Source organism: Macadamia integrifolia, unplaced genomic scaffold (genome assembly GCF_013358625.1).
Source record: "Macadamia integrifolia cultivar HAES 741 unplaced genomic scaffold, SCU_Mint_v3 scaffold2036, whole genome shotgun sequence".
In the NCBI taxonomy this organism is placed as follows: Eukaryota; Viridiplantae; Streptophyta; class Magnoliopsida; order Proteales; family Proteaceae; genus Macadamia; species Macadamia integrifolia.
In genome coordinates, this window is record NW_024868472.1 from 40,510 (window position 1) to 56,579 (window position 16,070).

The 16,070-nt window shown below is 41.4% G+C and overlaps 1 protein-coding gene across 1 annotated transcript in view; it reads left to right on the forward strand.

Moving 5' to 3' along the window:
- LOC122065489 (L-2-hydroxyglutarate dehydrogenase, mitochondrial) overlaps positions 1-16,070 on the forward strand; it is a 37,920-nt gene continuing 21,850 nt past the window's right edge. Inside the window, exons 1-4 of the mRNA XM_042629295.1 lie at positions 1-749; positions 7,921-8,202; positions 8,333-8,769; positions 11,589-11,748. Of these exons, the coding sequence (XP_042485229.1) occupies positions 465-749; positions 7,921-8,202; positions 8,333-8,769; positions 11,589-11,748 (1,164 nt within the window). The 5' untranslated portion in view covers positions 1-464. The remainder of the gene's footprint in view (positions 750-7,920; positions 8,203-8,332; positions 8,770-11,588; positions 11,749-16,070) is intronic.

Genomic DNA, 16,070 nt, shown 5'->3' on the forward strand with positions numbered 1-16,070 from the left:
TCCATGCTGCCAGAAGGGCTTCAGTTACAGTTTCTACCTTTCTGGTACCATTTGTCCCCAAGAAGAATATAGCCAATAAGGGTGTTTTGCCACGGTGTTCCGTTTCTTCATCTACGACAAATGCATCCTCCTCCATCTAGACTACTACTAGCCTCTACCCGTATAGCTAGAGATGGTATCATTCGAAGCTCACAACACAAGCCGCGAAGGAAAGCTCAGTGCCTCAGGCTAAGCTCATTCACACCTTCTTCAGGGGAAGGTTCTATTGCTAAAGCGTACTTAAACGGGTAGTGCTTCAGGCTACGATCATTGACAGCTCTCTTCAGGTGAAGGTTCTATTGGCTAAAAAACACACTCAGAAGGATAACATGGATGAGCTCCACTGATGATGATACGATTGGGAAGGAACCCAAAAACCGGAAGCATTGGAACTGGCAGTAATTCTGAGTGATTGCCATCGGAAAATGCTGCGAGTTGCTCTTAGAACATTGAAGAATTCCATAAGAAGCACCCCCAGATGCTATGGGTCAAAGAGTTTCTGTACTATTTCGGATAAAATCCCGAAAGAAACAGTAGACTGTGTTGTGATTGGAGCAGGGGTGGTTGGGATTGCTGTGGCGAGAGAGCTTGCATTGAAGGGTAGAGAAGTTTTGGTCATAGAATCCGCTTCCACTTTCGGCACTGGAACCAGTTCACGCAACAGCGAAGTCATCCATGCTGGTATTTATTACCCTCCAAAGTCACTCAAGGTAATCAATTTCCCGAAATTAGATTTATTGTTTTGTTTTTGCAGCAAAGTTAAAGTAACCTACTTACGAATTTCTCTCTTTCCAATCTGATTCTTCTTTTTTCTCTTGAACTTCACCTTAAGAATATACTTTGTGTTGTAATTTGGGAATTTCTTCTGCTGGGTTCTTTTTTTTTTTTTTTTAATTATTATTTATTATGATTTTTTTTATGGGTTTGTTTTTACATTAATGAAGCTTATACTTGATTTTCCCTTCTTTTTTGGCTTGTTGATAATTTTTCTTTTTTTGGTACTCGGGTTGTTGATAACAGAAGATTTAACTTCTAAAAACTAGAGATCCAAAAGGGGGGGTGGTGGTGGGTGGCGGGGACCTTAACATTGACTATGTAATGGGGTTCTAATTCTAGTGATCACCCCCCAGCCCAAAAATAAATAAATAAATAAAAAGCAGAGTTCCAACTAATGGTTCGGGACTCTTGAATTTTCTATTTATTTTCAGGAGTCCCCTTTTACTCAAGATGCTTCCATTCTTTACATCTTTTGAAATGACTAAAATTTTCTATTGGGATAAGCTTCATAAACATACCTGATAATTGCCCATATCTTGCTTTTGGATGCATGGTGATTCTTGTCAATATGCTTGTCTTGCTGTGGTGATAGGAATTCTATCAATTGAGAACTTAATAATATCAAATATGTTTTGGGAGTCTTGGGACCTTGTTCCATCTGCTGTTGTGAATTGTAAAAGATAGTCGAATTGTTTTTTACTTCTTTTTTGACCAATGTATTGCTTCTGATCTATAAGTAAAAAAATTTCTTCATTTATAATTTTTCCTTCAATCTTGAGACTTGAATTTATCTCAATGTGCTTTTACATTTGCCCTCTGATCTACCCTAATTAGTGTCAGGTGTTCAGATAATCAAAGTACAGTCCATATCTCATGAAAAAATTCCAAATTTCATTGTTTTTAGTACTTATTCCAAAATTCACTTTGAAGGTAGGAAGTGATTCTTGCTTGGTTAATGCTTTGCATTTTAATTGCATATAAAATAAAAGACTGGATGTTTGTTAGAATTATGACCCTCCTAAAAGTTCCAGCGTTTTTCTCCTTTTAAAGATCTATGGTTACCCTCCTGGGGGTATTTACAGACCTGGAGCACATCATTCTATTCATCTTTACATATCTCTTAACATTCTTTCCTTTGAAATATAGATCCCTTTGTGAGCTTCTCAAACTTCTATCCTCTCGAAATACTCGAATCAGCCCCAAATCTGTCGTTGTATATTGTATTTTCATTTCTGAAGTCTAATCATCCGTCTGGTAGTTCTTGTATAAACTGTTGGGCATCTGGCTGTGTTGGTCAGCTGGTAGTGAGTTGTCATTGTTGGCAACAAGTCCAATGGTTGTGAGTGGGTCCCATATTGCTTGGTGAGGTGTACTGTGAGGCATTTTGAGTTCATGGCAGTTCACAGAAGCAGCAGGGGTACATTGGTCATTTCGCAGTGTTGAGGTTGTGACATGGCATGTATATGAGGTGTACAACATCCAAGGCAGCTCAGACTGGCAGTGGATATAGCTGGTTTCAGTTGGAATGGCATCAGGGGCAATATTGTAAATTTAGTGGCTGTGGCATCGTAGGGGTGTTTTGGTCTTTTTGGATTTTTTCTGACATGGAAGGCCATGTGGCATGGCCACCTACGCCAGCTCACCCAGCTGAGCTAGCCAAGCTGGCAGCCCAGGCCAGCCAGGCAGGCAGGCCAGCACAGGGGCAGCAGCACATGTGCCACGGACAGGGCCATGGCTGAGGGCCACAGCATAGGGCTGCAGCACCTCAGCCCGGGTCCAATAGCAGGTGATGCGCGCATATTGCAAAGGGCCATGCAGCCATGCCCGCCTGCTGGCTCATCAGCAGGCAGCCAGCCTCTTTGCTTCTTCCTCTCATCATAATGGCTTACATTGGAGAAAAGAGGCAATGATGCCGAGATCAGATAACAGAGATCAAAGCCACATTAACTCACACGTTGCATGGGACATCGAGCGATACTCAGCTTTGGCACATGATCGAGCAACTACTGACCTTTTTTCCTCTTCCAATTAACAAGGCTATCAGCCCTCAACGAACATATAGTAGCCAGAGCTAGACCGAAAATCGTCATGAGCATCTGCCCAATTTGCCTCACAGTACCCATGGATATCAAAGTGAGTATGATTTACGAAAAATAACCCCTTCCCAGGAGATTGCTTGAGATAACAGAGGACAGGAAGCACTGCCTTATAATGATGGACACAAGGAGTCTGGCCAAGTAATAATGAGATACAAAAGCTTGCCAACACCAGCCTCGGATAAGTCTTTTTCTTGTGCAATGGAGGACAGATGGTATCATGAGACAATGATTCGCCTCAATAGGAGTGGAAACAGGCGTTGCTCCAAGAAGACCTGTCTCATCCAAAGGGTCAAGAACATACTTCCTCTAGGAGATAGCAATGCCCTTAGCAGAGCGAGCAACTTCAATGCCTAAAAAATACTCTAAGCATACCAAATCTTTAATGTCAAACTGCTGGCCAAAAAGGATTTTGTCTTCATGATGTGCTCATGGTCATCATCTGTTAAGATTATGTCGTCAACATAAACTAGAAGCATTGTAGTACTGTGTGCTGTCCTAACAAAGAATCCTGAATAATCAAAAGCACTGTGCTGAAAACCGAACTGACACTAATCATCATTAAGCTTCTCAAACCATGCATGGGGTGATTGCTTGAGTCCATAAATTGCCTTATGTAAGTGACAACCATTGACAGCAGGAACATCAGTGTAATATACTGGGGGAAGATCAATGTAAATCTCATGTAAATGATTGTCAAGAAAGGCATTCTTCACATCTAACTGATATAACGACCATGACTTATGGACAGTGATAGACAAAATAACTCGGACTGAATTAAGTTTTGCAACTGAAGTAAATGCCTCTTGATAATCAACACCTGCAATTTGGGTAAATCCCTGTGCAAACAATTGAGCTTTATACATTTCTGTAGAGCCATCAAGACGATGTTTTACAGTGAACAACCATCGGCAGCAAACAGCATTGCTACTATCAGGCATGGGAGTAATTGACCAGTAAGACGATGTCTTACGTTTAAGGGCCTTTATATCCTCTTTATTTTTGAATCAATTGAATAAATAGGAGGCGTGGTGGTCTAATTAACCTATTTCATGTAATCTCTTTTTCTCTCAAGTGAGCAGTGGAAGAGCGTTCTTCAAAGATGTAGAGGCGGCCCCTACTCACAATCACCACCAATCCTCTTCCCCAGCATCAGGTCTTGAAAGATACAATAATATGGAAAAAAGGTTATACTATCGTTATGTTGTTTGGTATACTGGCTGACAACCAATAAATTTGCAGGAAATGATGGAACATGAATAACAGATGAAAGAGGAAATGAAGAGGATAATGATAAGTACTCTTCCCATTAACCTGAGAAATGGATCCACCAACAAGTTTGACCCCCTCAGAAATAGGAAATAATGAAGAAAATACCTCATGCTTACCTGTTATATGATCAGTGGCTCTTGACTCTATAACCCAGGAGCTAGAAGAACAGACTATGAATGATTAGCTAATGCATGGGCTATAACACCTGGGATGATGCTAGTGTTCGGTTTCTCCAGAAAGGCTTTCAAAGAGGACAGCTAAATCTGTTACTCTTGGATAGCATGATCACGGGGGTTAACGGAAGCACCACCATCACTCAGAACATACTCACAGAGATAACTAGGTCAAACAGTTCTGATGGTTCACCTAGGCAAACAACTCCAACCCAATATTTAGGTCTGATTTCAGATCAAGGAACCAAGGAAAATCCTCACAGAGATAACTATGTCTGGAATAGAACAATAGCTAGTAGCTCACAGAGAGAGGTCAATGGACCAAAAACACCTGGTCAATAGAAGCTCCAAAATAGTCCTAGAGTTCCCCAAATAGGGCTGCAAGCAGGTTTGCAGAAGGGCAGCAACACAGCAGTTGATCCTGGCTGAACTAGGTTTTCAGCAGAAAAGAGAGAGAGAGAGAGAGAGTGTGTGTTGCAGTTGGCTATTGGCTGGTCAAGGGGCTGAAATCCTGGTTGAGTGGCCTCCCTGTTGAGGTCTTCAAACCCTCCAAGGGGCCTTGGAAGAGGGCTGCGGGATAGGAGTTCTGGCCAATATCGATTTGTCCCCAAAACCCTGACAAACCTGACTCGATTCTGGCCTCTTTGGTGGTCTTCGATTCAAGTAATTGAAGGCTATTGGGTCTTTTGTCAGAATCAAAATCACTCACAAAAATCAAATTGAAAGAGAACAAGAAGAAGAGATGGATGGAGACATGGAGTTGGGATAGATGTGTGTGGGATAATGGCTATCTCAGCTTGGGCCTCTCACCCGCAGCTATCTCAGCTGTTGATCATCCTCTCTTAGGAAGTTTGGAGTAAGCATTGGCTGCAATTCAATAAGTTCTTCATTAATTCCCAAAATTTTATAATGATCTCCTTTATATAGACTAGGCACAGCCATACAAAATAGAAACAAAGCCAAACAGTAGAGTAACATAAAAAGGAAACTAATAGCTTTAGACTACAAACACTGACTTGTAGACTAAGAAATCATCAGACACTTACAATGACTTTCTAGAAGAATATTTGACTTGTCTAATTGACTGGTCAAACACAAGAAGACAAAAACCAGCTGTATAGCCAAATCGCAGGATAGGAAGAGAAGCTTCTGGACAGCCTGCAACAGGCTGAATTGATGGCTGCTTGGAGGCTCTTGTAGAAGACCAAATAGGGAAGTAAAAATGTAAAATATTCACCATTCAAGGGCTGCTATGCTGGTTCGATGGCTGTAGGAGTGGACCAGCATAGGACCAAAATTGGGGCCAGGCTGGCTGGCTCGATCAGCCCAAAGGCTGGTTGGGCTGGCTGGCTTTCTTCCTCCTTCGATAATATAGGCCAGCATGGGTGTCTACATCAAGGTCTGGACCTCTCTCTTCTGCCAGACCATGTTTGCGGAATTCTTTATCCACTTTTGGAATTTAGATTTGATTGTCAGTTGAGTTAATTTAATTGTCCATTGGGTTTGGGATCCTCTCCTTAAATTTCAGATCAAACCGAACCCATTTGGTTGAGTTTGATTAATTGAAACCAGCAGAGGCTATTGGTATGCCAATCGCTGGTTGCTGTTTCTTTCGTGGGTTGAAGCACTGTTTAAAAAAATTACAGGATAATCCTTGACTCGTTCAATTGCTTTTATCTTAATCCCAAAGTCACACCAAACTTCCAAGAATTACTAAGAATCCCATGCCTTTTGAGTTGTTTTATACTTTACCCCATACCTATTATAGTTATCAGATCAGTCCTTCCCTTTGAAGTTAATTACCATCTTGCCCCTATTTATGCTTAATCCTTCCTACAGGACTCTGAACTTCCATTTATTTACAGTCTTGTCATTAAACGCTAAATTTTAGCTCTTATTCCTTCTTGTGTGCCCATTACAATCTACAGTTAGGGTTATTGAATCTGGGATCACATCACAGCTATTTTTGGCCAGTAGTCCATCTGGGCACACTATCGACCTTCCATATCTTTTCCCAAACCCTTGCTCTCGGGAAGATTTCTTGGCAAAACAAGGTGTTTTCAAGTTGACGTCAATGGGGTCAGTCGTCCATCTGGTAAGGGACAACTAGTTGGATCGTCCAATGCATGGGTCTAACTGGCTAATCATCATCCAACCTTTGCCGATCAACCATAGCTGGTAGTAAGTCAACCACCTTCTCTGATAAGTCATAAAAGATTGCCAACTTGTTCTCACAGGAAATTGGTTGACCACTTATATATTATGGGTGACTTATTCCACATGTTATAGGGCATCTAGGCAATTGGAGATGTTACATAGAATTACATTGTGATATACAAATGTAGAACTCAATCCTATGAACTGTTGAATCATAGACTTGATCACCTCATCCTTTTGCATGCATAGCTGCTCCTTCCAAATCATTGGCCTTTGTCAATTCCTGAATTACCATGGCTTGGTGAAGCTTTAATAAGGTCCAAAACTTGGAAACAGCTTCTCTTGCAAAGCAGGAGGTAAGGCTGCGTACATTTGCCCCTCCCAGATCCTGCAATAGCCGGAGCCTTGTGTACTGAGGTGAAGCTTTAATAAGTTGTGATTTCCAGCTTCTCAATTGCTTTTCACAGTGAACTTGTTTGATACATCCAGTTTAGTACAGGCTTGATGCTTGCATCTCCTCTCAAGTCCATTTGATCTTTCTTGCATAGTTGTCGAGGCAACAAGATGACCCAAGGCGGTGGAGCGGTGCCTAAATGCTTAGGCGACCAAGCGCCCGCCTAGGCAACCAAGGCACCCAAGTGTTATTTTTTATTTCCCCTCTTTCTAACCTTATTTAGCATGCTACATATACCTTATATCATAGAAAATCAATACTAAGCCACATCTAGTCATCAAAAATCAACATTTAGGCTATGTTTAGAAGCCAAGAAACAGAAAATAGTACAAAGACATAATAAAACAAAAATCATAATTACACAATGATTTTTTTATGTCTATCTCTCTCTTCCAATTCAAAATTTTTAAATTTTTTCTCTTCTTGGCTTCCAAACATAGCCTTAGAGAAATTTTCTTGGTCTCTAGTAAGTTTGATGGTCAAATGATTTTAATTTTACATGAGACTTTTTGAATCTAATATATTGAAGGAGTTATGTTTAGGTCAAACCTTATTTGGTGTGCACAAATGTTATTTAAGATCGCCCTGAATGGATGCCTGGAACCCCCAAAACAGCCTAGACGCCAAGGCGGCGCCTTGCCAACTATGTTTTCTTGGGTTTTATTAACCTTTCAAACTTAACAAACATGTTAGTATTCCTAAAATCATCATAACCATTTTTCAGGTCATCACCAAGGTGTCCAGTTTAACAAACTTGAAGCTAGGTGTCCAAGGTTGACATTGCCAAAACCCAATTAGAGAGTTTGGCAGATTACAATCTCTCAACACCTATGACTATCAGCTCCACTTTATCTAAGTTAATATTTCTTGTTTGTTTATTTCTGGAATTTTCTTTTCTGTTGGGGAAAATTTAATAGAAGGATCTAATCTCAACTCTTGAATCTTGATGCAGTCAATTTTTTGTGTAAGAGGGAAGGAATTACTTTACAAGTATTGCTCTGATCATGGGGTTCCTCATGAACGGATTGGAAAATTAATAGTTGCCACAGGATCTTCAGAGATTCCCAAGTTGAATGATATATTGTGCCATGGAATAGAAAATGGAGTCAATGATCTAAGGATGATGGAGGGCTCTGAAGCTATGCGGATGGAACCAGAACTGCAGTGTATGAAGGCCTTGTTGTCACCATCTACTGGGATAGTTGATTCTCATTCCCTCATGCTTTCCTTGATGGTATGGCATTCCAATTTATTTATCCATCTTATGTAAATTTTGAAACAGATAGATGTTTTATAGTCTTGGTTTATCACCTTTGGAATTATATCCTCATTTACACTGGGAAGGTTATGCCTTGAGGCTCCAGGGAGAAGCTGAGAATCATAGAACAACCTTCTCCTATGATACTACTGTAACTGGGGGCCACCTTGAAGGAAATCAAATTCACCTCTATACTGCCGAAAGCAAGGATTTTGAGAAGTGCACAGAGAACTTTCCACCGCAACCAGGGCTTGTCCTGATCCCTAAGCTTGTAGTGAACTCTGCAGGTTTAAGTGCTTCATCCATTGCAAGAAGATACATTGGCATTGCGAGTGGAGTTATTCCTCCCACTTATTATGCTCGTGGTTGCTACTTCACACTTTCGAACACTCCGGTTTCTCCTTTTAAACATTTGATTTATCCTATTCCTGAGGATGGTGGTATTGGAGTGCATGTTACATTGGATATGGGTGGCCATGTCAAATTTGGCCCAGATGTTGAATGGATTAATGATGTAGATGACATATCCATCTTCTTGAACAAGTACACCCACCTCTCTCTCTCTCTCTCTGAGCTCACCATTCAGAATTTATAGCATGTGAAAAATTAATACTTCATTATTTCGTACATGCAGCAACCATCATAAAAGTTAAGAACTTGTTGCATACATCTAGATGGATTACCTACCATATAGCACTCTTTGTTGTTGAATTAAAAAAATAAATAAATAAATTGATATTCTTCATTGTTTGACCTATTCCATTTCCATTCTTTTGTACAGTTGAAAGCCTAGCGACTACATTGGGAAAAGGCCACTGGTTGGATGGTTCTAATTATACAATTGCATTGATTATTGAGTGGTGGAGTTCATTCCCATATGACTTATTGCATTCTTGAAACGGTTAATATGTTGCAAGAGCACATACACGAGAAAGCACCAAATATATGCTGTACATAGGCTTCTATGGACCTTTGACCAGGACTAATTTTAGGCCTAAACATGAGCCCCTTAGTGTGCCATATTATGGGATAGGGTTTGGGCATACTCATGGGCTTGAATTGGCCCATGGCCAGGCAGTAAAGCTGGATGGCACATTTTCCTAGTAGCCAGCTATCCTATACAGCTATGATGGGTCCCCCATAGATCTCAGTTAATCTACTTGTATCTTGGAAGAAAAATGTAGAATTTTATTTGCTTTGGTTCTTGGGTCCTCCTTAAATCCTGAGAAGATTGTTCCCTAGTTACAATTAGGAAGTATTTCCAGTTGTTAAATTTGGAATTTCTTTAATTAAGTTTTAGTAGAAAAGAAAGGTTTTAGATAGTCCTTTGCTTTGCAAGTTTGGCAGGGATTTATTTTTTCATAATCTTTCTATATGGTTAGAGGGATAGGCTCGTTTGGTGAATCCCTTGTCAGACTTAAAGCATGGATTATGAGTCAGCATACCGACAATGCTGTAAGCATCTATCGTTCAGCTGCAACACTATTCATCAACCAGTGCTAATGAGATGTGCAAACCTAATAAGAAGAAAATTATATTTTGGAAGAGGTTGTGGTGGCTACTACAGTGGGGTTGGTAGTATGTAAGTTACATTTTTAATGATGTTGAGAGTATTTCCTATGCTGGGTGGGCCTGTGGCATGATGGTTAAATTGCACTATTATAACATGTTGGTCACAAGTTCAAAACTTAGAAGCAGCATCTGCTGGGAAGCAGGGGATAAGGCTGCATATATTTGGCCCTCCAAACCCTGCAATAGCGGGAGCCTCGTGCACTGGGATGCTCTTGTTTATTTATTTATTTTTAGAGTATTTCCTATGCTATTACTTCTTGCTGTTAGCATAGGGATTGAGGAGCCTAAAAGATATTGAGAGTTATGGTAATAAATGGAGTCTAATCCATCGTTATTAAGGTAGAAAGGCAACCGAGGTGTTTGAGGGCCTTCTAGGGCACTTTGGCGATAGGGCGAGAATAAGGTGTAACCTTACCGAATAAAGCGTTCTAGTGTTATTTTTTTATTGGCACAAATAGCATATTAAAAATTATATAATTCTACTTATATGCTAAATAAAGGTTAAAGATTCATACCAATGCAAGATCTTCATCAGAAAAATAAAGCAATAAAGTGAATAAACTAAGTTTATCTTCATCATAGCATATAATATAACTATGAAACAGAATTATAAATATAATGAAAAAAAAGCTGTTAAAATATGTAAGTATTTATTATACTTATCTCTATGATGCTAAAATGAGTGCCTAATGCCTTCCACTATATTTCTACTCCTGTCAATCTGATTAGGGCTGCAACTAAGGTCAGTATTGCTGGATGGGAAAAGAAAACCAGGAAAAAAGAAGAAGAATGTAAGAAAAGAAGGGAAGTCTTGCTGGTAAGGGAAGAAGAAGAAGAATGAAGAAAGAGAAGAATTGATTAAGGGAAGAGGAATAGAAAGAATGAAGAAAAAACAGATGAGAAAGAGATCTATATATATAGACTTAATCCCATAGTTCTCAAGTGTACAGACCCATAGACTTGCCAATCACAACAAAAGATATGGAATCTATGGTAGTACTTAAAAAAAAAAAAAAAAAAAAAAAAAAATTAAAAGGTTTCCGCCTTGGTCGTAAGAAGCAGTATGGCGTCATAAGGCATCGGTTTAGCCATTAAGGTGGTCGCCTTACGTGAAACCCATAAAGTGCATAACTGCCTTAGCCTATCCATACTGCCTTTACGCCTTGGCATCACCTTAGCAGTGCCTTGGCGATGCCTTAATAACTATGGTCTAATCTCACTATACAATGAAGATGAAAAGGGGATGATTGAGGGGAATCATTATGGTACTGGTGTCTATAGGAACAGTTGATGCGTTATGGCCATTATGATTCCCCTGGTTTTGGGATGGATCAAGTTTATCCATGGCCAGGGATCAAATTTGGAAAGTGGTATATGGCTCTCCCCAGTGACATGGCTTGGATGGGGAGGTCAGGTCAGAGTAACTTGTTGTCTCAGCAGGATCCTCTATGCTAGCTCTCTTGTACCTGCCATCTTTCTCATTGTTTCCCCTTGTTGTCATGCAAGTGTGTGCCTCAAAATGCATCAACTGTTCCCATAGACAGGAGAAAGATCTTAGTCCTGTTGCCACCCCACCTTCCACCACCTCCCCCCCCCCCCCCAAAAAAAAAAAAAAAACTCTCCCATTCTTTGTAATAAAGATAGTATAGAGACTACTTAACATTTATCATCAAGGAATATACCAGATCTGCTGAATATAATTTGAAGAAATGTTGCATTTTGGCATTGAAAAAATTTCCATAAGGAACTACTCAGTTCACAGAAACTTATCTTTCTTTTTTCCTTTTCAGGTTTGACTATTCTGTCTCTGCTGATCGAGCCCAGAGTTTTTACCCAAAAGTAAGAAGATACTACCCTAGTCTGAAGGATGGATCTCTGGAGCCAGGATATGCAGGGATCCGACCAAAGCTTACTGGTCCTAGACAGTCTCCGGCTGATTTTGTTGTACAGGTTTTCTCTATAAACACTGTATACACTGAATTTGTATTCCATTCCATATTTATGTTGGTCTGTTATTGCTAGGTATCTCATAAACTATATACTAAAAATTGACATAATTTGACAGAAAACTTATTCAAGATTATACTTAACATAAAAAGGAGACACTTGTTTTTTGTGAATTTTTCTGTATTGGACATCCCTTATCTATGTTGAACACCTTGTATAAATGTATTTTTGTCTCACAGAATTTTCCATGTTGAACACCTTGTATCTGTTTCATTTGGCACCAACTGTACCAGTGTACTTGCTAACAGAGAAAGTTGGCTTGCTAGTGTGATCATTACCATATGACATTTATACCAGAAAAACACTCGGAATGAAAAGACTACTGAAACATCAGTTAGATGATTATGGTGAAAAAATTGGTTAATTTTGGGAGGGAAATAGTAGCAGGAGGTGACACACAGTTTTAGGAAGCTACAATGATGAATATAAAAATACTACTGGCATATAAAACTCATCCTATAACCTTTTTTGATAGCTTCTCAGGTATATGTTTTCCCTCCCAACGAATGGTGGAATCCAGTTCTTAACTCATTCTAATTGAAACCTCACTCCAACTATTTGGGTTTAGCTATATTAACTCTATTCCAGCATCCACTATTCCTTGGTCCATATCCTCTAGTCAATCATATGTTATTACATCTTTCCTTGGCCTTGCTAACTTGACCTGCATCTTTTCTGGACATCATTATCTGCTTATTAAGGACTTCATGTTGTGTTCTATTGACCCTTCTCATCAGTCCACTCATTGGTGTTCGCTGCATATGGCTAGACCATCTAATTCAATTTTCCTCAACCCATGGACTCCATCCTCTCTCCTTCACTTGACCCACTTACCCCTCCAAACCCGCTCCATCTTTTACTGTCGGACCCATCTTCTCAACCCACCTCTCAGTCGAGGCTCTCTGGTTTCGTTGCCTTCCTCTTGCAACTCCGCTGTCCACTTGCCTCCTCTGGCCCTCTACACTTCCGCCTCCCCTTGGCTGCCCACTTCGGGGCCTTGCCTGGATTCTCTGATGCTCTCCCCCCTGCCCAGCTCTCCCAGCAGGGGCAGGACCTTGACGGTTCTTCGCGCTCTTCCCTTGTCCAGCTCTCCCAGCTATGACAGGACATCGCCGCTCAACCTGCCGCCCTTCTCTCCCAGCAGGGGCAGGACCCCACCATGTTCGCTTCTCCCCCTGCCATGCTCTTCCAGCAGGGGCAAGGCCATGCGGGATCTTCGACCTCCTGCCCTGTCCAACTCTCCCAGCTGCGACAGGACCTTGCAGCTGAGCCTCCTGCCCCTGCTTTTCCAGCAGGGGCAGGGCCACTTCGGCTCTCTGTCGTCCTCCCCTGCCCATCTCTCTCTGTTGGGGCAGGGCCTTGCCACAACGAATTCTCCCCCCCTGATCTGCTCTTCCAGAAGAGTCAGGGCCCAGCCAGATCTTCATTCTCCTTCGCCCTGCCCTCCCACCAGGGGCAGTGCCTTGCAGCAACGTCCACCACCTCGGCCCCTCCCTTGCTGAACCAACTGGTTCTGGGCAATGTCAACCATGACTCCACCACCTTGGCATCGGCATCCACATCAGTCGTGTTGGCTCCGGTATCCACTACTTCTGAAGGAGATACCTTCTTGTTGCCTCTCCACAAACCCCTCCTTGCCACGTTTTCTACCTTTGGTAGCTCCTCTTGCATCAACATCTACAACCCCCCCTTTAGCTGGCGCCACCCCTCCCCTCATTTAAGCTCCACACTCCCCCCTTCCAATCGGGCTTACTCTCCCCCTTTCATCAGCTATCTTCGTCGGCACCGCAGCCAGCCCTCAAACCGGCCCTCCACCAACTCTCTCAGCTGCTTTGAGGAATCTGTGCCCCCACCCCCTCATGATTTGTTGGACCATTTAGAATGTTCGGGGTCTCAATTCGTTAGCCAAGCAATCAGAGATCCGTGCCTGTATCAAGTCCTCCCGGTCGGTTCTTTGCTCTCTCCTTGAAACCAGAGTGTTCGAAGCCAATACCTCACACAAAGCTTCTGCCATTGCTTCCTCCTGGTCTTTCCTCTCAAAATATTCTTTCAGTCGTCTTGGGAGAATTTGGATCATGTAGGACCCCTCTAAAATTCAGCCCTCCCTTATCTCTTCCTCCTCCCAATTCATCCATCTATCTATCTCCATTCCCTCGGCCAATTTTCCCTTCTCTTTCTCCTTCATCTACGATCTCAATGGAGCCTCCGCATGCATCTCCCTCTGAGATGAGCTTCGGCAGCTAGCTTCTCAAGTTGGCTCCCTTCCTTTTGGGGCTCGGGGGTGACTTTAATGTGATCCGTCATCCCCATGAGAAGAGTGGTGGTTTTGGAATCAACTCCACCTCTGTTGAAGCCTTTAACTCATGCATTGAGGACTCTAGTCTGGATGACCTTAGATGGTATGGTATCAAGCTTTCTTGGCATAATAAAAGATCTGGTGCCATCTGGATCGCCTGTAAGCTTGATCATATCTTAGTCAATGAAGCCTAGCTCTCTTCCTTCCCCTCCTCCCATGCTACTTTTGACCCTCCCAACATTTTTTACCATTGCCCCATCTCCTTATTCATTCATCCCCTCATCTTCTTCGGTCCCAAGCCCTTCAAATTCTTTGATGTGTGGTCCTCCCACTCTGGCTTCCTCCTGATGTGGATCTGTGTTCCAAATATGGAATCGGATCGCTTATGGGCCCACTTGGACACTCAATAAATCAATGGCAGATTCGTAATTAAAATAGAGCTTCAACTAGTTGCAGAATTGTAATTAAACTCAAGTTTTCAATGAGGGTGTAGGTATCCACATACTTGTTGCCTTGTTGAAAATCAAGCAATTTATGAAACATCACCTTCTCATAATTAGGAAGAACAAATTTCTCAGTTAGAATCTGCTTTATGACCTCCCAATTGGTAACGAGTCCAAGTTATCTAACAAATTTGGAGTGTAATACATCATCCCACCATGAACATGTATACCCAATAAACTTGGTGAGGATGAGTTCATACTTCTTCTCGTTCGGAAGGGATTTATAAGCAAAAATCCTCTCAACTTTGATGAGCCAATTAAGAAATTCTTCAGGTCCCTTTTCGACACTGAACTTTGGAACCTCAACTTTGATGGCATAATCCTTGTCAGAATATTACCGGGTAACATCTTGGGGTCTGGATCGCGTTGATGTCTGTGAGGTGTATCTTCGATCCATAAGGCATGAAATTAAGGAGGTGGTGCAAATGTTCTTCGTCAACTCGCGTTTCAAACCCCTGCAGAAAAGCAAGAATCTTAGTAAGGGCACCTTGAGTCTCGTCCATGAACTTGTCATATTTTGCCTCATTCTTCTCGACCCTAGCATTAGTTTTCTGTTGATTCTCAAGTACCTCACAATACAATTTGTGCAACTCAGAAATGGTAATATGATCTATCATGGTTAGGAAATTGCAGGAAATTCGCTCTGTTACCACTTGACGTGGATTTAGATTCCAAAACTGAATCGGATTGCTTAGGGTCCCCTTAATTAACAAATAACACAAGTTTCACAACCAAATATCAAAAGAGAATGGCAATTCTATAAATAAATGGAAATTTAGAAGGGAGTGGCAGACTTGTATTTAGATTGAACTTAAAGGCCTAAGCAATGGATAGAATATGCTAGTAGAAAGGGTAATAACTAGAGATAAAATTGGACAATAGATAATAAAAGATAAAAGGTGAGGGTAATATGGGAAAATAATAATAAAGGTGTTAAACAATAAAGAAAAAAAAAAAAAAAACTTTTCCTCTTCTTCTTGTTGTGAGGAACAGAAACCAGCGGAGGGCTTGCTGGCCTATGGGTGCGATTACTCTTCCGATAAGAACCCAATCGGCCAGAAATTTTCAAGGGGGTATCTCAACTCCTAATCCTCTTGATTATAACCAGAAGTGGTTCGAATCACCTACCAACTATTGGGATTGAAGCTCTGAATCAGATCTGATCACTGAAATAGTTGCAGGTTCCAACAGTATCTCAATTCTCACCACACATGTGAGAAGTGGAGGCCAAACTCTCCAGGTTGAATCGCCCTTATATAAGAATCAAGCGTAACAAATCTCGGCCACAACAGTAGAGCATGTGAGAAGCTCGGTTCAGTTTTTGATAGCTTGCAGACACTGCCCAGAATATAGTATGTTCAGGTAAAGAAAGTGACAGCAAGGGGAAGAAGATACGAGAGGGAAACAAGAAGGAAGAAGATCAGTGGGGTGAGAGGTAGTCGAAGCTCACACAACCATGGTTTCAA